This window comes from Drosophila busckii, chromosome X (genome assembly GCF_011750605.1).
Source record: "Drosophila busckii strain San Diego stock center, stock number 13000-0081.31 chromosome X, ASM1175060v1, whole genome shotgun sequence".
In the NCBI taxonomy this organism is placed as follows: Eukaryota; Metazoa; Arthropoda; class Insecta; order Diptera; family Drosophilidae; genus Drosophila; species Drosophila busckii.
Genome location: NC_046608.1, coordinates 8,530,130 through 8,551,808, shown reverse-complemented (window position 1 = coordinate 8,551,808; position 21,679 = coordinate 8,530,130). Strand labels below are relative to the sequence as shown.

General features: G+C 36.9%; 4 protein-coding genes across 4 annotated transcripts in view; 3 read left to right on the top strand and 1 right to left on the bottom strand.

The window, feature by feature from the left end:
* LOC108606660 (chondroitin sulfate glucuronyltransferase) overlaps nucleotides 1-5,814 on the bottom strand; it is a 33,492-nt gene extending 27,678 nt beyond the window's left edge. Inside the window, exon 1 of the mRNA XM_017996985.1 lies at nucleotides 5,799-5,814. The gene's annotated coding sequence lies outside the window, so the exon portion shown is untranslated. The remainder of the gene's footprint in view (nucleotides 1-5,798) is intronic.
* LOC108606663 (maker292) lies at nucleotides 4,827-5,857 on the top strand. Its single transcript, XM_017996989.2, has 3 exons — nucleotides 4,827-4,969; nucleotides 5,020-5,440; nucleotides 5,766-5,857. The coding sequence occupies exons 1-3, from the start codon at nucleotides 4,932-4,934 to the stop codon at nucleotides 5,787-5,789; spliced, it is 483 nt and encodes a 160-aa protein (XP_017852478.1). The 5' UTR covers nucleotides 4,827-4,931; the 3' UTR covers nucleotides 5,790-5,857.
* Nucleotides 5,858-12,681: 6,824 nt separating this feature from the next.
* Nucleotides 12,682-14,776, top strand: LOC108605914 (vanin-like protein 2). Its single transcript, XM_017995729.1, has 4 exons — nucleotides 12,682-12,802; nucleotides 12,856-13,489; nucleotides 13,745-14,468; nucleotides 14,526-14,776. The coding sequence occupies exons 1-4, from the start codon at nucleotides 12,728-12,730 to the stop codon at nucleotides 14,755-14,757; spliced, it is 1,665 nt and encodes a 554-aa protein (XP_017851218.1). The 5' UTR covers nucleotides 12,682-12,727; the 3' UTR covers nucleotides 14,758-14,776.
* An 823-nt stretch (nucleotides 14,777-15,599) lies between these two features.
* LOC108605613 (vanin-like protein 3) lies at nucleotides 15,600-17,876 on the top strand. The gene is made up of 2 exons (XM_017995394.1): nucleotides 15,600-16,318; nucleotides 16,878-17,876. The coding sequence occupies exons 1-2, from the start codon at nucleotides 15,610-15,612 to the stop codon at nucleotides 17,771-17,773; spliced, it is 1,605 nt and encodes a 534-aa protein (XP_017850883.1). The 5' UTR covers nucleotides 15,600-15,609; the 3' UTR covers nucleotides 17,774-17,876.
* The last annotated feature ends 3,803 nt before the right edge of the window (nucleotides 17,877-21,679 follow it).

Here is a 21,679-nt window from a genome sequence, read left to right as displayed (position 1 = left end):
ACAAAATAAAAAACGAACTTACGCCTGTTTATACACTTGGCCTAAATACGCTTTGTTATAAATATTGCATTATTTGTAATAAATTTTACTTGAACTTTAACTGCAAGTTTGTCATTTGCTTGTTTAATATTTGCAGCAGGCTGCCCTGAGCTCAGCATGCGCCTCATTAGTGCACAATTAGCTAAATACAAAGCCCACGCTAGTGCTGTGGCCCTCGCTGCAGTATTTGATTACTAGTGATTAATCTATGAGCCAAATACATATGCGCATGTGTGTGTGTGTGGCTACATTTTGTCATTGATACAACAAAACAGCGACAGCGACAGGCTTTAGCAACTGCAAGCTGAGCAACATTGTAATCTAATCAGAGAGACAAAGGCAGATTTTGGCTATAGCAGCGCATTATACTCTATCGAATCTCGCATAAGTTTGAGGCAACTCGCAATTGTAACAACAAAATGTACGCTACTTATTTAAGTTTAAATATTTGCAGCTTTAATCAGTTGGCAGCAGCTAAAAATGCTCAAGTCTATAAAATAAAATTAAAGCGCTTAAATTTTAATTATTACTTTTAAATTAAATTATGCTGCTGCCAACTTGCAAATATTAATTAATTGCAGAATAATTTGCTGTAGTGCAAAATAATTTTAAATTGTATTTTATATGCTTTTGTATTGCGTGTAATTATTTTAACTAAACTCAAATAATATCAAAATATTATTTTTTTGAACAATTTGCATTTCAGCGCAAAACTGCAAAATAATTGTAATTAAATTAAATGATTTAACTAGTAATAAAAAAATAATGCAAATAAATCTAATAAAGTGCGCAGCTATCGAACGAGTTAATACTGAAAATACAAGTGTATACGCTAGTCGGTGAGCGCGCAATTTTGCGTGCTCTTGCGTTTTTTTTTTTCAAATTAATATTGAAAAAACGCGCAGTTCCATACGTACAGGCTTACATATGCATGTGTATATGTGTGTGTATATGTGTGTATACATGGTTGTGGTCGTTTAATGGCCGCCATTACTGTCCGCATTTGTACGCAGCAGGAGCAGCAGCAGTAACAACAACAACAACAACAACATTAATATTTACATGCAAAAGGATGCGCCAATTTGTGCGCACATCAATTGAAATCGAAGCCGGAAAATATTTTCGTTTCGTTGCGCTTTTCAGTTTTTTTTTTTTATTTTTTGAGGGCGTGGGCGGTTGGGAGCAACCCACACGTATAACCACGAACTGTGCAATTTTTGCAGTTAGAATATCCAGAGACTAATCAGCGCTAATTAGACAACGTGCTTACAATAAATTCAATGCATTGGCTTTGGCTTTGTGTGTTTGTCCATAAATTCAACACCTTCATTATGCATGCGCATTAATTAATTTAAATTACTTAATTCACGCTAAAAATGCAGCAGGCAGAAAAAAAAATAGTGCGAGCAGCTTAAGCTAAAGCTAAAGTAGTAACTGCTGTCGCTTTGCCTTGTACTAATAATAATAATAATAATAATATTAAGTTGAGTATTGTTTGGGGTTTTAGTTAAATGAAATCAAGCGTAAAGCGTTGGATAAACACGATAAACAAAACAATTAATTGCAAAGATAGACGGTTACGTTTACATGTGTGTGTGTGTGAGCACAAGGCATGTCCTTTTTTATAATGACCATTTTATACACACGACTGCACGCCTGGACGCCTGACCAGGCAATTTATTATGCTTGTCTGTGTGTGTGTGTGTTTGTGTGTGTGGGTCACTGAACTAAACGCAACTTATATTTCACAATATATAAACAATATTTCTTTAGCTTTGCGCAAGGCTTGAGTCTTGCGCTGGCCAATTTATTATTTTTGTTATAATTTATTAAACGTTTGCAATTCAATTGCTATTTGCAAAATCTCAAATTTCAAAGCTGCTAATCAATTAAATTCTATTGAAAACCAAACGTTTGACTGACATAATTAACTTTATTATTATTTTGCTATACAAATTGGCTTGGGTACATATTCAGTTCTATTGAAAATGCGCACCACATTGCGTATACGCAACAATTACTGCTGGCTGAATTACCTGAGCTGAAGCTTCACAGTACAAATTTGCCAACAAATTTACATAAAAAAAGAAAGTATAGCCAAAATGGCGACACACACACACAGAGCTGAAGCAGCAGCAGCAGTTTCAACAAATTATCTGCAATTTAGCATAATATTTACTCAACTGCAACTGCATTGAGTCGCGTTGCAAAGGATTGGCGCCTGCTTCAATGTGGCATGTGGCATGCACATATATATATATATATATATGTGTGTGTGTCGCGACATTGGCAGCGTTTCATGAGCTAAGAAATTGAATTGGATTTCAAGTTATTGTCATTTTTTTGCTGCTGCTGCTGCTGCTGTTGCTGTTATCCTTGGCTATGTCGCTGTCCTTGTCGCTAGCGCAAGTGTGTGCAACTTGACTTATGTATCAGCAGCCAGGAGCGCTGCGCGGGTTGCTGCTTTACTTTACTAGAATTTTGTTTTAATAGCCAGCAAAGCATTGATTTTGAATATAAAATTAAATAAATAAATTTTAGTTTCGTTGCATTTTGATAAACAAAAGGTACATGTATAATTTAATTGTAACTAACGCAAGCTGAAGTAACTTTTTGCTAAACAATTGATCACTTGGGCTGGGAAAATATTTGCTTGGAGTTAGAACTGCTTACCTAGTAACTAATTGGGAACTAGTAAGATTTTTTATAGTTGATTTGCAGTGCTGTCCAAATTATTGTTATTACTTTTGCTATTTTGGCTATTGACAATTTATTGAACATTATTTTCGCATATCAAGGAACTCACCGCAGCGCTCCTGTTGATTCTCACCTGGCTGCATTTCATAGCTTGAGCTTGACATTGGCATATCTTTCATTTTCATTTCGTATTTCGTGCCACGCATTGTCAGCAGCTCCATAGATCAAATGAAAAAAGTGGGTTGGGTGGGCTGCAATTGCAATTGCGATGCGCGCTGAGTTGACTGAAAAATCAGTCAGACTAATGTGGCTCAATATGCTTGAGACTTGTGGATTCTCTCTGTCTATTGAGGCGTCATGGCGTCAAGGTGAAGTCTAACAACAACAAAAATACATATAGATTTCAATGGGAAAAAGTTTTCATTACGCTGACATTGAAAAAATGAAATTGCAGTGAAGATAACAATGACAATGGGCTGGGGGTGGATGGTGGGGGGTGGTTGCTTGTTGCCCTCAATGCCAAATTGAATGCATGACCCATAATTTGATGCTAATCAAAGCGTATGCTGTGCTCAGCGACAGCGACAACGCAGAATAGAGAGCGCGGAAGAGCGACAGAGCGGCAGAGCGGCAGAGCGACTGAATGGTGAGGTCGAAAGCGAAAGCAGAGAAAATAAGTGAAACCTGTGCCACAGGAAATTGCAGTCGTTTCGCAATTTTTTTTGGTTGACTTTTTATATGATTCGTTTTTTTTTATGTGCTGCCTGACAGGGCTGCATGAAATGTAAGCAATATGTTTAGAATAAAAATATATGTCAATTGTTTTGTTTGTAATTAAAGTTAAGATTTCAAAATGATTTTTAAACAGAAGTTTGCATATAAAAATTGTTATTTATTTAATTTCAAAACGTTGCTCACTTTAGTATAAATATAAAAAATAATTTTTGACTAGAAGTTGCAAAAATTGTAAGTAATAGAAAATCTATTTTTTTTTAGTATTTATATTAAGCCGCATTGTTTGTAATTTTGTGCGCTGTTTGAAATTGCAAATGTAACTAAATATCAAAAATTTGATGCATTTGCACATTTTGTTAGTTTGTTACTGTGCTTGCAGCCCTGGTTTGCTGCTTGAATATATATGTATATATATATTTTTTTTTGGCTGCTGCTTTATGTTTTTGATTGCCTGCTAAATTGTCTGAATATGCAGCAGTTAGTATTAGTTGTAGTTGTTGCTGTCTATTGGTTTCGGTTGAAGCTTTCAATAATACCAGAAGCTTTTGCATGTGGGAAATTGGAAATTAAAATAGTAGTTGCCTAAATGTTGCTGCCCAGTTAAAGCTAAGAGCCACTACTATATATACACATACTATATTTGTTTTTATTGCAAGCCAAAAAAAGTAAACGACAAGTTCTTTTCCAATTTACGAACGGAAATCCAAGCAGTAAAACGCATTCAATCAACTAATACAGCTTAGGCTGGATCTGGTGTCCAGTCCAGTGTTCAGCTCAGCTCAGCGCTGTGCTGGCTGCTGCTGGTTTTAGCTTGTGGCATTAAATTTATATGTCAAATAAATCTACAAGGCTTGACTCTTTGCTGGCCACTTAAAAATGTTGCAGTTGCAACTTGCTCAGGTAAAACTTATTAGACAGTTGTAGTGCTCATAGATTTTGTTGACTGAACAAAGTGCAAGTGCGTTGCCGTCTAGCTCAATGGCCATAAATCTAACACACACACTCACACATACACGAAAGTTATAAGACAGCGTATTGATAATCAACATTAATTGGCAATAGATTCAAGCGGCGTTTAATTAAATAAAACTGCAGCCAGCCAAATTAATTTTTTGCGCTGCTGGGCAGCACTTTTTGTTTTTAGCTCATCGCTGTTAATACGCTAAGTGACAAAAGCTAAGCTCATTGATACAAGCGCGATAGCTAAAAGTAGCTAAGCTTAACTATAAGTTTAGAAAATATCAATATAATATTTTAATTGAGCGCAACTTTGCATAAAAATCTGAACTTAAGCAAACTCTTAGGCCGAGTTGCTTTGCAATTTATCGCTGCAGACGCACGTTAGCCAACACTGCAAGCGGCAACTCTGCATGACAGCGCTAATCCTAGTCTAAAGCTAATTGAAGAATTACTTATTGCCCCCCGTGCTGTGCGTCAACGGGAACGAATCAAGCTAAAATATGAGCGAGAATAAGCAGCCACTGGATTTGAGCCTAACGTAAGTACAGTTGACAACAAAAGCTACATTGGTAAGCTAATTAATTACAGTGCACATGGCCAGAAGCAGGCAGCCAAGCAAACAATGGATGAGACCATCGATGGTGCTGGTGCTGCTGCTGCCTGTCAGCAATATTATGATCGACTGGGTGCCAAGCCAAAGCGTCGCACTTTTCCACTAACAACAACTGGAGAGAAACCCAATTTCAGTTTCTATCGCTCTGCCAAAGCGCAGCACCGGCCGCTGAACCACTGGCCAAACAATTGGACAAGTAGCTGGCAGAACCGCAGAAGCTTGCCAACTATTGTTGAGAGCGAGGCTGATATGACGGAGAATTTGCTCAAAGACTGTGCCGCCTACTTTGAGAACTTGAAGCTCAGCGAGCAGCAGCAGCAGACCAAGTTGGATGCCAAGCCGCTGCGCACCAGAGATGAGAACATGCCAGCTGCATATGAGAAGAAAGCCAGACTGGTGAGTATATAGCACAAGTTTGCAAGTTTCGAAAGCAAAACAAAAAATGGCTTAAATTCAAGTATTAGAATTATTATAGAAAGTTGCGTAGTAATGTTTATGTCTTCAAACTGTTGACATCTGCCAATTGTATTCTAATTTGTAAATTAAATTAGTTTTGTAGTTTAAATATTCAAAGACAATATAAGCTAAACTATAGTAATAAAATCCTTTTAGATTCTCAGACTTATTTTTACTTTTTGTCAAATTGAAATTAATAAGTGGTACAATCGAGTGTTGTTTGATATATATGTATATAAATATAAATATTTTGTATGATTTACAGCGTCCGAAGGAAAAAACCGATTAAAGTACTTACCCTGCTGGAATAAGCTGGAAGCTGAAAGAAATATAAAAAGCAAACAATTAATAAAAACGTCACAGATTAAATATACAAATAAAATATTGAAATAATACAAAATATTAATTAAAAAAATGTGATAGAAAGTTTATAAAAATAATATATTGAAGCAATTCATAATAATGCAATAGCTAAAATATAATAATAAAATATAAAAATAATTATTTAAATTATATAATAAAATATGTATTAAAGTAATGCATAATGTAAAAAATATGTTAAATAATATATTAAACTAATTAATAAAAAATTGTAATGTAAACAAGACAAATGTTAAATCATCAGGTCGTCAACATATTGAAGCATTTTATAAAAGTGAAGGGCTCACACACACACACACACACACAGCTGCATGTGTGTGTATTTGTATATGGTGGGTCTAAAGTGCTGACATTTGGTATGTTTTGTTAGCAGCGTTACCAAACAACAGCAGCAGCAGCAGCAGGAAGAGCAGACAGCCTTCCCACCCATCATTGTCAACGACTGCAACGACAAATGTTCCCAACGAAAAACTTCTGTCAACTGAGGCCAAAGTGCGGCCTGTCTCTCTTACTCCCACTGTGTGTGTGTGTGTGTGTGTGTGTGTGTATCTGTATCTGAATTTGAGTTCGTGAAGCGCAGAGATTTTTGTCTGCTTGATTAATTGCAACGGCCTAGGGGCCTAACTGGAGTTGATATCGTGCGCCATTTGTTAGTCAACCAAAAAAGGGCAGCCCAGAGAGAGAGAGAGAGAGAGAGAGAGAGCGAACGCGTAGCAGAGTCTGTTGGCTGCTTGTCTTAGGCATGCAAGCAAACTAAAAATATTATTAATGATGTCACCACCCATTGTGTCCTGTGCCTGCATTTGACAATCGCTCATACGACACGTTGTCTCTGTAGCTGTGTAGCTGCGTTTGAAGCTTTGGATGAACTGCCTGCTCATTTGATATGCCTTACAGCAGCTTAGGACCTGCGCCTATATGTATTGACTGATTAATTAGTTGCGCTAAAACAAATAGCCGAATTATGTTGGCACATAAGCATAAAGCTCGCTCTCTTTGTCTGCTGGCTGGCTTCTATATGTATGCGTATGTGTGTGTTTGATACTTAGACTTAAGCTAGTCTCTAAGTCTGTTAGACAGGCATAAGCTGATCTAAGTGCAGCTCTTACGGCCTTTCAAACACTTTTTGTTATTTTTTTATACACTTTGTTTTATATATGTCTGCTATATACTATTTGTAGCCTTAATGCAGCTTACTATACTCTTACCAATCCTTTTTGTCAACCTCAACTTGATCTAGTTAAGTTTTAATACGCAGCATTTAGAGTGAAGCAGCGCAGTAGCTAAATAAATTGTAGCTATAATTTTTAAATTTAAAAATAAATGTATAATAAAACTTAAACAAAGTTAAAAAATAGTTGCACTTTAAATTCTAATTTAATTCTTTTCTATTTTATTTTTATACGCTGTACTTAAAGCTTTCTATTTTTATTTAAATGCCAATCGCTGATTCAATTAACTCCAGCAATGGCTTAAGCTAACAAAAAGGACTTTAATACACATCTATGTAGTATGCACCTATGTAGTAAGAGTTGACTATTACTTTTGCCAAAAAAAAAATAAGTATGTGTAAGTAAACTAAGAAATTAAATTATTTGTTAGCAAAAGCTAAAGGCAACGACCAGCATCAGCATGAAGGGCAGCAGCTAGAAAATGCGCACAAAAACGAGAGAAAGGAAACACACGAAACGAGCCTGACAACAAGGACATGCAGATTACATAATATGTGTAAACACATACATATACACACACATATATACATACATACATATATATATATATGTGGTACATGGGTATATGTGTATGGAGGCAACAAGTGAAAATCCATTTGTTAGAGGAAATCGTGCAAAAAGCTTAAATACGAAGCTTAAACATAAGTAGCAAGCAGCATAGCAACCAGCCACCCACACACACACACACACACACACATGTGCCTAGCTGACCTAACACACACACATATGTGCGGCTCTTTTGCATATGTGTGTGTGTGTGTGTGGCAAAGCGAAAGCCAAATGAAGCTGCCTTCGTTTATTTTTTTTTTTTGCCACTTTTTCGTTTTGTTGCTTCACGTCTTACCTTTTAACGTGTTTTACCGTTCGTTTCTTTTTTATGGCAACCTGCCACATTAAATGAGCAGCCCCAGCGTATACATATATACTGCCTGTGTGTGTGTATGTGTGTGCTTGTATCTCCTTTGGGTAAATTTTTTTGTATTTAAAATATATGACCAAGAAATTTTCAAACATTATTTTTTAATTTTATATACAGCATTTGCTGGCTGGCTGCTGCTACTACTACTTCTTCTTCTTCTTCTTCTTATGCTTGGCTTTTTCCTTTTTTCACTTATCTTTTTTGTTGCTTTTGTTTTTACCTGCGCAATTTTCTCGAAGTAAAAGGGTTGTCAGGCAAAAACTCTCGCTAAGCTGCCTACGAATTTTATATGTATGTAGTATATATGGTATATACTTATTTGCAACTGAAGCTTACTCGGCCTGACGCCTGACGTTCGCATATTGGGCTTAAATTTGATGCCTTACTTGAAAATGTACTAAAAGACATTTGAGTAGTTACCATCTTTGCAAATGCAGCTCATTAACGCTACACACACACACACACACACAGACAGACAGGCATACACACATACATTGAAGCGAGCCGATTTTAATGCCCAAGAAGCTTTCACTAAATTCGGCATTCACAAAGAGTTCAAGACATCATTGCTCTAAAATTCAATACCAAATTAATAGGCTCATTATAGGTACATAGTTGAAAATATAATAAATATTGCTTATTATTATTATACATAGATCTTAAGTTCTTTAAGCATATTTAAATTTGAAAAATACATTTTTTATATATATATTTTATAATATATAGGTGATTCCAAGTCACATACTGTTCTTAGAGCATTTCACAATATATTAAGTGTTAAGTATGTTGTGATTTCAAAAATATTTCAATTGTAACTGCTTTCATCTCTCTCTGCTTTCATCTGCTCATATTTGTGCAACGCTACACTGTCTACTTGTTATCGATAATTTAAAGAGCATCTCTAAAATAAAACAGCTGCTTTTGACACATTTAGCATAACGACTCACAGAGTAAAGTTGTCTTCGGATGAACTATCGTCGAAGAGTAATTATTTTTGGTCTGTCTGCCAAAATTGCAGAATGGGAAAATAAAGCCCAATAAGTTTTTGTTTTTTTTTACTATCCATATAAAATCTTGTGCATTTGTGGTTTATTTAAAAATTTTAATGCTTTTTATATTGTTTATCAATTTTTTTATGGGATGGTTTTTTTTTTTTTAAATTTGTATATTTTATTATTTAACTAGTTTTCTGTTACCTTTTTGTCAGCTTGACTAGTTATATATTACATAAAATCTTTTGCATTTTTGGTTTATTTAAGAAATTTTAATGCTTTTTATTTTGCTTGTCAATTTTTTTTATTACTTTTTTTATGGGATGCAGGTTTATAAACACGGCATTCTAATTTATTTTGGTCTATGGCCTTCAGGCTGATTTTTTTTGTTATTCAAATTTTTTATTTTTATTTTGTTTGTTAATTTCATAAAGTCTCTTTATGTTATTTGGGTTGACCTCTGCGCTGCATTTTAATTTAAAAAAAACCGTATTTACTCTTTTTTCGATCTTGTCTAGTTTTTCTATGGCATATGCCTATGCAGAATTACAAGCTTGAATTGTAATATATCTGCCGTAGTTCAAGCTCCTGTAACCACAGATAAAAATAATCTTAAATCTTAAATTGACTGCACGGACTTGAAATGAATTTTTCAGACCGATTATATATTTATATATATTATAAATTTGGCAAACATTTTTTATTACCGTCTGTAAAGCCATGTACAACTAGCTAGGTATTTAATTTTCAAAGCTTGTTTAACCCTTTCGATCCCCTCTTTTTGCCTGCACAATTTTTTTTTAATAATTAATTTAAAAAAAAATTATATTTGGGCGGATCTTGCTGTAAAATCTATAGCGGGCTACTTAGGGGAGGGATATAGGGGGCATAAACCCTTAAATATCAAATGGCTATTGAAAAACCAATTATTTTTGGGCTCTATAAAAAGCTATCTATAAAAAAAAAAATTATTTCCACGTGCAAGTCTAATTTTATACCAGAAAAAGTGCCCACTGTATTTAATTTGAATTCGCTATAAAATCTCTTCTGGGCAATTAGAAACACATGCCCTAAGCAAAACCCTAGGTTTCTATAACCAACTCCAAGTAAAAGGAAGGATTTTGGGCAGCGAGCACCAGGAAAAGTTAACTGAGTGAGCCACGCTATAAAATCTCAACCAGGCACATGGCCAAGCTCAAATTATTTTTAAAAATATAAATAAAAATAAGCTATAAAATCTCTGCCAGGCAAACATGCCAATCATAGCACTAAAATCAGAAAAAAAGAATTATTAAATCCCAAATGACGCCGGTAGTCATGTCTTGTAAATAGAGGAGTGGCACCAGGGTATTATCGGACGGACGAGTGCGTTAAGAAACAGGAACAGCACACCAAAAGAAGAGTGGAAAGCGATATTATATTAGGGAACATCTCGCTATAAAATCCCAACCAGGCACCTTAGACCAAGCTACAGGTTTGTAAGTCCCGAAAGAAATATAAGCAAAACAAAATAATAAAAATTATATTAAATAAAATAAATATTTACAACATTTATGTATACACATATATATACTATATTTGAAAGTATATCGCTATAAAATCCCTGCCGGGCAAACACATATCACAAGAGGAAGAAATCGAAATTATTTGGGCGAATTCCGCTATAAAATCTCTATCGGGCTAATTTCAAAATACGCAATGTCTGAAGGCAACGCCGCCACATTATGATAACTAATAAATATTAGGAAGCCAAAGCAAAGTGCAAATTAAGTTTATATCAGCACAAAGTTAAATAAATAATATTATTTAATTATAAAATACCAAATGATTCCAGAGAATCGATATGGAGGACGTAAGCGATATTATACGTGGTATTATATCGCTATAAAATCTCAGCCGGGCAAATACGTGCTCTCAAAAAAAAAATAGCCTCCGACTTTTGATTATGCGCCTCAGCGCAATATATTAAAATATTTAAAATGTGGGCAAGACAAACACCAGAAAAAAATTTACGTGTAAAAAAAAAGGAAGCCTCAAAAAAAAACCTCAAAGAAAGTTGGTTCCCAGCCAGATGTTTCTTCGACGGCTGCTAATGAGTAAATGAGAAAAATGAAATTCCTGAAACTGACGGAATGAACCTGTTCCGTTCGAATTGTTCAGTTCTGAGCACTGGCTCAACAACTGATCACAAAGTAGCGTCAGCTGTTCTTAATTTTTTGAAAAATAACCGTAACGGTTATTTTAAAAATGATTTTGTGAGCGAATAATGAAGTCATTTTGCCTTTAATTTCTTTATACGCTTTAGAATCTACTGCAGATAATTCGTCAGAATAAAAAACAGTTAAGAGAATATGCTGCAAACTAATTTAACTTGATAGTTTCAGTTCAGCTTAATATAGATGTGCTACATAAGTCAAAAGCGTTCTTCAACACTGCTGCTGATTCTGAAAAATACCTTATTTGAAAACAGCTGTTGCAAATGAAATGTATTAGGGACTTGAGCCTGATTTTTATCCGAATAAGATGAATGTTAACGACAAGCATACTAACTAAGTTGTCGTTTAATAGATAACGTGTTAGCTAAGCAATATACACATAAAATGGTTTACGGCCAAGTTCAAGCATCTAGCCTAAATGCATAAAATTTTAATGACATTAGATAAGGCGCAGATAACAATTTAAATACGTATTAATGTCAATGGTTTTGTAACTGAGAAAGAAATGTTAACAACTGCGTTGTTAGTCAATGTGAGTCAATGCCCTGATAAGCAAATCTATGCCATGATACAAAATCTGCCTAGAAACGTTCATAAAATACCCTGTATCGAAATACATACATACGAAATATATACAATGCCGAGATAACGATAACTGATTTGCAAGACCAAAAAGCCCAAATAGTTTGTTCGCTCGTCCAATGTACGTTGAACATTATCAAATCATGCATTGTGCACAGCCAAATGTGTTGTTGCAATTGAAGACCCCATAAAAGAATCGTTATTGCTATTTATTATTTTGTAATTTGTTGTTATAAAAAGAAAATTTTATACAAATATCTATTATACATGAAACTTAGAGCCCATTAAAGTTGTACGCAGCCAACTCTTTAATACACTTTAACTTTAAAAAATGCAAATTTTCTGGAAATTTAATTTACACAAATAAAAGCAGAAATTGTAGCAGCTACTTAACAATTTTGCTGCCGCTAGCTCTGCTAGGCTCTGAGTTCTTATTGCTCATACAGACGAATATATTATGTATTATTATGATTTATGCCAAACATTTGCACAACTGCATGTATACCCTTTCATGTCTATAAATATGCCAAAGTGTATAAAAATAGATTACTTTCTATTTAGGATGAAAGCTTGCTTAAAATAATACTTAAGGCTGTCAATAATGGTCTGATTGGTTTTTTTTTTAGAAATAGAATTTAAATTTAAATTGCTGAGTAATGCAGGCATACAAAAGTTAATATGGTTTGACCTTTGAAGTAAGCTGGGCCCATAAAAAATTGTGGCCGCTGCACGCTTTTTGGGCTAATAAGCGCCCGTAGCATTGATGATTAGATTAGAAATACATTTTTTTTTTTTTTTAGATCAAACATAAGGCGTATATAAGGCATTGATGAAATTAAACATGTGCCCAGCCCAAACTCGAATCGAGTCGAATCGAAAGCAGCGAGCAGAGCAGAAAAACTGAAATGTATCGCTTGCTGCTAAAGTCAGTTAAGCTGCAATTGCTATGCATCGGACTGTTGGCGCAGCTAACGCAGCAGGTGCGTATACGCAATATTGTGAGTGTAACGAGCATAACAATTAGTTTCAATAGGCGGAGCAAAATTTCTACACAGCAGGTGTTGTGGAATTTCGCCAGGCCGAGGGCAATGAGCTGCTTGTGTGGCAGGAGAATTTAGCGGGTTATTTGGAAATAATACACTCGACAAATGCCAGCGCAACAGATATCATAATATTTCCCGAAGCCACACTCAATACCATTGAGACGGCAAGTTTTGTGCCTGCGCCGGAGCAACAGATTACGCCCTGTCTAGACGATGCACAGAGTTTGGTTTACGCAGAGTTTCTGGTGAAATTGTCGTGTGCAGCGCGTGAGACGCGCAAATATATTGTCATCAATCTGAGTGAGCAACAGCTGTGCTCGGATACGCCCGAGGATACGCGTCCATGTGCGTCAACGGGCTACAATATATTCAATACCAATGTGGTGTTCGATCGCCAAGGAGCTGTCATCTCACGCTATCGCAAAGTTCATCTCTATGGCGAAATGAGGAATTCAACATTTAAGCCCGAAACAGTTGCTTTCGACACGGACTTCAATGTGACCTTTGGGCACTTCATATGCTTTGACATTATGTTTGAGCAGCCAACGCTGCAGCTGCTGCAGCAAGGAGTGAAGGACTTTGTTTATCCCAGCATGTGGTTCTCACAGCTGCCATTGCTGACATGTGAGTGCGTTCAAATCTAATTAGACGACAAGTAAGTCAATGCTGACAATCAATGCTGCTCAACTAATTGTGCATTGATCAACATTGCTAACAACTGTCAACTCAAAGAGTTTTGTTTAAATTGTCTAAGCGAGTTGTCAATTCAATGTTGATATCAACTCAAAAAAAAATGTGCTCAACATTGTTAGAATTCCTTGCTTGTCAACTAGTTCAGTCAATCCAATCTATTGAAACTCAAACTTCAACTCTTTGCAGCTGTGCAGGCGCAACTGTCTTGGGCCTACGCCAATGATGTCAACTTGCTGGCAGCGGGTGCCAGCATGCCCAAGTGGGGCAGCACTGGCACTGGCATATTCCATGGACGACAGGGCACAATTGTAAGCAAAATGGTTACAGATGCGGGCGAGCGACGCATCTATGTAGCTCAAGTGCCCAAGTATGGCCCAGACAACGCGTCTCAGCCGCCAGTTGATGAGCTGGAGCTGCTGCCTAGAGATTCGGCAAGCGGCTTGCTCTTGATCAAACGCGATGAGCTGGAGAATTACAAAAGCGTGCGCTTGGAGCAGCTGCTGCCGCCGTCCAGTGGCGTCAGCTCTGGTCTATTGCAACATCAGCTCTGCCATGGCTTTATCTGTTGCAACTTTAAATTGCATTGGCGCCGTCGCCAAGCAGCTGATGAGACTAACTTTAGTTATCGCCTGGGCGCCTTTGATGGCTGGCGTGAGGAGCAGCACATCGATGATGCCAATTATGTGCGCAATTGCGCGATATTTGCCTGCACTGGAACGAGCATTGAGCAGTGTGGCTTGATGCCCGATTTGGAGCAGCAGCAGGCTGCGTTTAGCTTTGACAATCTCACCATTGAGGCCAACTATGTCAAGTCGAGTGCGCTGCTGCTTATGCCCAATACGCTGCTAGCTGATTTATATCCACTGGAGCCAGCTGACTTCGATTGGTCGCTACGCGAACTGAACAATAGGTAAGCTTATAAGATTTTTACCCCAGCTCTCTCTCTCTATCTCTTTCTATTTTGTAGTCATGCCATTGCCGCACGCTTGACGCTCACATCGCCTGCTCCACACAATTTACTCACATTTGCCATATATGGCAATTATTTTGATGATGTCTGCACTTATCATCCGAATGGCACGACAGAGCAGAATCTTCAGTGCGGCTTCAAGCCATTGGACGATGGCGCCACTCAGCTGCAAGCTCTGGGTGTTGCATTGAGTTTGCTGCTGGCGCTGTCGCTAACTCTATTCAATTGATTTTGGACTTGTATATATTAAAAACATAAATCTCTAAATCAGTCTCGGCAGTCTCATTCTCAATTAATTAGCATCCACATTGCTTTTGTATTGAAATAATTATTTATTCATTGATCCTATGCAGCTTTTTCTAGCTTTCTAGCTTTTATTTTTGGCTATAGACGCAAAACGTTGTGCTAGATTTTTAGCTAGGCTTTTTATTAGCTAAAAACCAAAACAAACAACTTACAAATATTAAGTAACTTTCAACAGTTTGAACCAGTGTTAGCAGATCTTGAGAGGCATAGCTAGATTGAAGAAAAAAAATAAGCTAGAATAAGCTAGTTTCTAAATTTGCATCAAAACTAATGGGAAGACCTATAATTTGAAGTCAAAATTCATGAAATTACGAATATTTAAACTTATTCATGAGTAAAAAAAAAAATTATGAAGCCGATTGACCAAAATTAAAATAAGCTAGATTTCAGGCAGCTATACGCTAAATTTATAAGCTATTCCATTTTAAAATATGCTAGAACTAGCCTGAAATATGCTAAACTGGCAACACTGGTTTGAACAGAGTTCGATACGCAGCTAAAAACAAAATCAAAAGCTGAAAATTTGAAATTTTAATGCTAAGTTTGAAGTCGTTACAAAATCACTCAGAAGTTTAGCAGATTGGCAGACCTCTGTACTATTTGCTGCAGCCCTGGCTAGAGTTTCAACTGCCAGCAGCTAAAAGTATGCAACAATCAATTTCATAGATAAGCTGCCTTGGCACGATAAGCTAAACAAAAGATAAGCTACAAGTCTAATATATAGTTAGCGATAATAATTGCAGCAAAGTTTGTTCAGTTGCATGACCAACGCGATATGGAGCGCATGTGGAAATTTCTTATGGGGCTGCTGCTGCTGTGCAGCTTGGTGCTGGTTAAAGGTCAAATTACCAAGTCTTACTATACCGCTGGCGTTGTGGAGTTTCGACCCACTGTGCAGGGCGGCAGTTCGTCCGAGATGTTGCAACAGAACTTGGACGCATATTTACAGCTCATAGAGCAGGCGAATGGCGAGGCGGATATATTGGTATTCCCCGAGGGAACGCTCAACAATCCGCTGCAATTGACGCGCGTGCCGCAGCTCACGCATAATGACAGCATCTGCTCCGAGGCCATAGCGCAGCAGCATAGAGTGGAGCCTTTTATGCAGAAATTAGCTTGCGCTGCTTTACGTGCCCGCAGCTATTTGGTTATCAATGTGCAGGAACGTGAGGATTGCGATATTAAGACGCAGCGAGATTGTCCCAGCCGCGGTTATCTGCTCTTCAATACAAATGTTGTCTTCGATCGCAGTGGGGCGATTGTCTCGCGTTATCGCAAGTGGAACTTGTATTTGGCGCCGGAAATGAATCGCACCGAGAGCGCCGACTATGGCGCCTTCAAAACAGATTTGGGCATTGTCTTTGGCCACTTCATTTGCTTTGACATGTTGTTCTATACGCCGGCAACGGAGCTCATCGAACGCTTCGAGATTCGCAATATAATTGCCACAAATATGTTCAACTCGGAGTTGCCTTTCCTAACGGGTAAGTTACACTAGCAGCAGCAGCAGCTGTTCCCAGAAATCAGTTTGGCTTATCAGCTGAGTCATTCGACTTGGCTAGTTTTCTATTTTGTTTATCAAATTTCATCGATTGCTGACTAAGAAATTCTACAAATTAATAAATTATGTTAGTTAACTGAGTTGTAAATTGCTTTGAAGCATTTGAATTATATAATTATATATACATTTTTAAAGAAAGTAGCGCAGTATGCATATTTTTTTGTTTTTTTTGGTGCTGCATATTTTTGTTAATATTTTTTTGCATTATGCATGGAAACTTTTGTTCACTTGATTGCTTTGTTTCAAAAACAAAAAGCGTTGATTTTAATACGAATTTGCAGCACAAAGGCAATGGAAGTTCTAAGAAATTTCATTTAACGAAATATTTTGCATTTTGATTTCTTGTAGTTCAAAGGATTTGCATGAAAATTGAATTTGTATTGTTTGTGTTTCCGCGAAAATGAAATCGATTGTTTTCCTAGAATTTTGCGCCACACATTTCAACACTGACTGATATTCTTTTCTCCGCTTTGCATTTGCAGCCAGTCAACTGCAGCAGGGCTGGGCTTGGGGCAGTGAAGTCAATCTGCTAGCAGCGGGAGCAAGTTTGCCAGCGCGTGGCATAAGCGGCAGTGGCATCTACGCAGGCAAACGCGGCGCCATAGTGCGTCATATGGTGGGCAACGCGACAGTTGGCGAGCGACGACTGCTGCTGGCACGCGTGCCCATTTATCCAAATATAATCAGCGGCGATGTGAGCTTCGATGTGGCACGTCCAGGGCCGGCGCAACAAATGCTGCCGCTGCTGCAACAGCAGGCGGCAAACTTTCGCAGCCAGCCGCTGCAATTGCAAAACAGTTCGTTGCAGCAAATCAAACTCTGCGAGCAGCAGCTCTGCTGTTACTTCAATGTGAGTCTGCAGCTGCCGCCGGCGCAGCAATTAAAGCAGTTGCCATATCAGTATAGAGCGGCGCTCTTTGCAGGCAATCGCAGCTACGAGCAGGATCAGCGCAGCTCGCTGCGTCTTTGCGCCATCGTTGCCTGTCTCAATGATGAGCCCGCAAGCTGTGGCAAGTTGCATGCCGCCGACTTGGCGAATGCTCCACGCTTGCAATTCAATGCGCTTAATGTTAGCGGCGAATTCATTCCCTATCGCCGTCGTCTGCTCATGCCCAGCACACTCAGCTATTCGCTCTATGCGCTGCAGCCCAGCGAAATGTCCTGGCAGCAGCACTTCGAGCTGTTCAAGCCAACGCGCATCGACATGCAGCTGCTGCAGCCACACTCTCAACTATTGACCTTTGGCATCTACGGCAACTATTTCGACGAGCATTACAAGGGTAAAGCTGCTGGCCGCACCGCGCTCAGCGGTTGGTTGTTAAGCTGCGCGCTTTTGTCGCCGCTGCTGCTGCTGATGCTGATTGGCAAGTGCAATTAGCTGGGCGCACCACCCAAAAGTGTCGCTAACGTTTTCGCCATTTAGAGCAATTAAATATTAACTAATTTTTGCTGCGTACTCATTTTGCTTTACAAATTGTATATTGTATGTTTTTTTTTTAAATAAATATATATAAATAAATGATCTTTTTTGATTTGCATTCAAAAATGCATATAAAAAACTAATTAAAATTGTGCTTGCTTTGTAAATTTAACTATTAGCTAATTTTTGCTTTTAAATAAATATAAAATATATAAAAAATTATGTTTTTTGATACGCATTAAGTTTGTTTCAAAAATAAATATTAAAACTGTGCTTGCTTTGTAATTTTATTTAATTTTGCTACGCTAAAAATTATATTTTATTTTGCTAAAAGTTTCTTATACAGAAAAAGTTGTGCGTATAGAAAAAGAATTAAATTTTGTAATATTATATATAAAAAAAACTAGCTTTACTTTTAGGCTTTTTGTTTGTTTGCTTAGTTGTAAAACTTTATAAAAATATTGTTAATTTGTATTTTAAAATTGAAGCATATTAAATAAATTCATTACTGCGCTAATTCAAATTCGTTATAGAAATAAAATGTGTACAATATTAATTTTAATTAAATTGATATTTTTACTTCTTAGCCATGTTTTTTTGGCAACGTGAAAATTCATATGTAAAATAATATAAATTATTATAATAATCATGCTGGAATATTTAGCATTTACTGTATTTGTTATATTATTTCATTTTGTCGAACTTTTCTTATTAGCGATTTGTATTAGTTGCTGACGCATAGACCAAAACTTTTTAAAATTTCATTCACAAATATATCTATATATAGTATATAGACAAGCAAACTGAACAACAATTTGTGTATACATTTAATGCAGCAGTTATATTTATAAAGACTTTGTGTTTGCATTGCCATAAATTGATTAAGTAGTAAGTACAGTGGACACTCTAAATTGTAACAGCTAAGAAATGAATAGAAAATGTTAAGCATAAGTAAAAGAAATTGGCACGTTAAAAGTTGTAAATAAATAAATAAATTAAAGCAATTTGCGCTTAGCGAGTGTGCACTGTACTAGCCAGCACTTGTATTTGCCTGTGGCTGTCATAACGGGATTTATTAGCCTGCCTTAAAATGTTTGTTTTTGCTTTTAGTGCTTTTTATGATTTATAACGTTAGCAGCGCATTTGTCGCCTGGGCCAACCCGCCCCTACCCAATCGTTTGCTCATTAAAATTAACGCCGCTGCTGCAGCAATGCATATGCCATGTGTGTGTGTGTGTGTGTGCGTGTGTGTGTGTCTGATAAGTTTGTGGTGTAGCCAAAGATGCTGCTATGCGGCTTTGGCTTTTGTTGTTGCTGCTGCTGCTGCTTAATCCTAGCAGCAAATTGTAATTAAGTGTATGCGCACAGTGGTGCAAAAGCATAAAAAGCAACAAAAACTTTAAATGTCAAGTTCATGTAATTACCTTGTGATTAAGCAAAAATTAGTGCCAGCAAAAAAAAATATAAACAAATAAAAAAAGCAGCGCTAATACAAATACAAAAAGCAACAGTGTGCGCACGTGTATGTGTGTGTGTGTGTGTGCGTCGCTGCCTGGAAAGCTTTGTGGCGCAGGCAGGTGTAACAGGCGACGTCGACAGCGGCAGCGGCAGCAGCATAAATAAAACAACAACAAGCTGACAAAAAAAAGATTCATTCATTTCAAACTGTTGCGCCTCAGCAGCAGCGACGTCGGCGTCTGGAAGTTGCGTCAGCGTGCGAGCGACGTCGTTTTCCAGCGTCGCTTTGGAGAGTGGAGAGTTTTTAGCGAAAGCAGCGCAAGCAATGCGTGCATAGCTTTTGGCGCCACACACATACATGTCTGTCTGTGTGTGTATGTGTGTGTGTGTGTGAAGTAACATGCACTGCAATTAAAAGCGCAGCAGCAACAGTTTCCAACCAGCTGCGCTGCGCTGCGCTGTCTGCGTCGCTGCTGTCGCCGTCGCTGCGTCGCTGTTTGCGTCGCTGGCGCGCGCGTTGCGTTGCGTTCTATGCTCTGCTCTGTGGCTGCGACGACTGTGGCGCCTCAACTACGCTTGGCCGTTTCATGTTCGTCCAGTAGGCGTTCAGCCTCCGAGCGGATAACATTGCGTTTGTTGTTTAAAAAGATTCTCTCTCTCACTCTCTCACACACACACACACACGCTGTCGCACTCGCACTCGCGCGCTTATCACACACAGAACAAGACGTTTAAGCAAAGCTCCAAGCAAGGCTTCCACTCAATACAAGTTCGAAGTTCGAGCAGCACAAACAATTTCAAAAAAATATCTCAAAAACAAGCAGTTTCGTTTCGAATTGTTGCCAATAATTTACAAAATATTTTTCATTGTGTGTGCGTGTGCGCAACGGAAGTCAACGCGCGTTCAAAATTTATTTGTTTAAATTATAAACTCAAACAAAAAAAAAAGAAAAAAAAATAAGTTTCGTTTGTTTGTTGAATTTCTCTTTTTTTTGTTTTTTTGGTGCGCATACTAAAAGTTATCTTAAAACATAAGCAATAAATAAAAAAAAATAAAAAGATAGCTTGTTTTTTTTTGTTGTTGTTGTTGTGCAACGAGTAAATTAGAAATTTCAAAAATTTTAAAAGACAAGCGTTTTGAAAAGGGAGCGCATAAAAAAAACAAAACAGGTGAGTGTTAAATTATTTTATCAACCTCAATATTTTCTGGCTATGTAAGTTGGCCTTCGCCTACAAAAATTTTATGCGTTTTTCTTACAGCAATAAATTGTAAAAGTGTTTGGAAAACTTCAAGAATTAATAATGTGTGTGAACAAATTGAAAAAGTTTATAAATATTTGGCTTTCCAAAGCGCTTTCGCTCTTTGAATTGTGCGCTGTACTTTTGAACTTTAGCATTTTGAAAATGTAATGAATTAAAATTGTGTGAAATAAAATGAAATAAAAAACACAACTTGTATATAATTCCATAATAACAATTAAACTATAAAGTAGTTCGCCTTTATTTGCTAAAAGTGCAAATAAATGTAAAATAAACTAATAAAAGTAAATCAAATTAACTATAAAGAAAACATTAATAGCATTGAAAATTGTTAAGCTGTTAAGTTAAGTTTTAGAATAAATAAATATTAAATACTCTTTCGCTTACTTTGTTGTAGCCAAATTAAAAACTCATTTGCTTTAAGTTTACAAAAAGTAAAATAAATTATTTTGGCCGTACTTTAATTCAATTATTTCAATGCTCGTTGAATGAAATCCGTTTACCTAAATTGCAAACTAACTGCCACGATTTGAGGTCCTAAGTGCAAAAGGCTGTTCCTTGGCCTTAGTGTTGTTCAATTACCTTGAACACATTTTGCGCTTGACGCGTTTTTTTCTCAGCCATTTTTTTTTTTTTTTTGAATTTATTTCTAGCGCCTAAACTTGACCATTTGCTCACGTTTCGTTTCGTTTTTTTTCTTCGTGCAGTTGCTTTGACCTTCTTCTGCTTGTTTTGTCATTAAATCCTCAGCGACTTATTTTCCACTTGACTCAGTTTCAACAGCATTTGTTTATACTTATCAACTTAAGTTTGCTTATTAATTTTGATTTGTTGTCAACCCTCTTCGCTTCATTTTCATTTTCATTTTCATTTTCATTTTAATGCTAATATTTCCGTTTGTATAAAACTCATGTTGGCTGGCCAACTGTGCGTATGATTAATATTTGCAAAAATTCGCACAAACAAATGCAAAAATTTGAGCACAACAATTTTGCGCGTTTTTGTAGTAAACTAATCAAAGCAGCGAACAGTTCATTGTTGTTGTCTTAATTATTGACCAAGCGGCATTAAATTTTCAAGTATTTACTGAAGCTAAACAAAACACAAACAAAAATCGTCCAGTCGAGTGTTATTTTCTATTGTACA

Bases quoted from the DNA above. Each gene is read 5' to 3' on its own strand.
- LOC108606663 (XM_017996989.2), top strand. From the start codon at position 4,932: ATGAGCGAGAATAAGCAGCCACTGGATTTGAGCCTAAC. The intron at 4,970-5,019 runs GTAAGTACAGTT...AATTAATTACAG, and splicing joins CCACTGGATTTGAGCCTAAC to TGCACATGGCCAGAAGCAGG. The intron at 5,441-5,765 runs GTGAGTATATAG...TATGATTTACAG, and splicing joins ATGAGAAGAAAGCCAGACTG to CGTCCGAAGGAAAAAACCGA.
- LOC108605914 (XM_017995729.1), top strand. From the start codon at position 12,728: ATGTATCGCTTGCTGCTAAAGTCAGTTAAGCTGCAATTGCTATGCATC. The intron at 13,490-13,744 runs GTGAGTGCGTTC...AACTCTTTGCAG, and splicing joins ACAGCTGCCATTGCTGACAT to CTGTGCAGGCGCAACTGTCT. The intron at 14,469-14,525 runs GTAAGCTTATAA...TCTATTTTGTAG, and splicing joins CTACGCGAACTGAACAATAG to TCATGCCATTGCCGCACGCT.
- LOC108605613 (XM_017995394.1), top strand. From the start codon at position 15,610: ATGGAGCGCATGTGGAAATTTCTTATGGGGCTGCTGCTGCTGTGCAGC. The intron at 16,319-16,877 runs GTAAGTTACACT...TTGCATTTGCAG, and splicing joins GGAGTTGCCTTTCCTAACGG to CCAGTCAACTGCAGCAGGGC.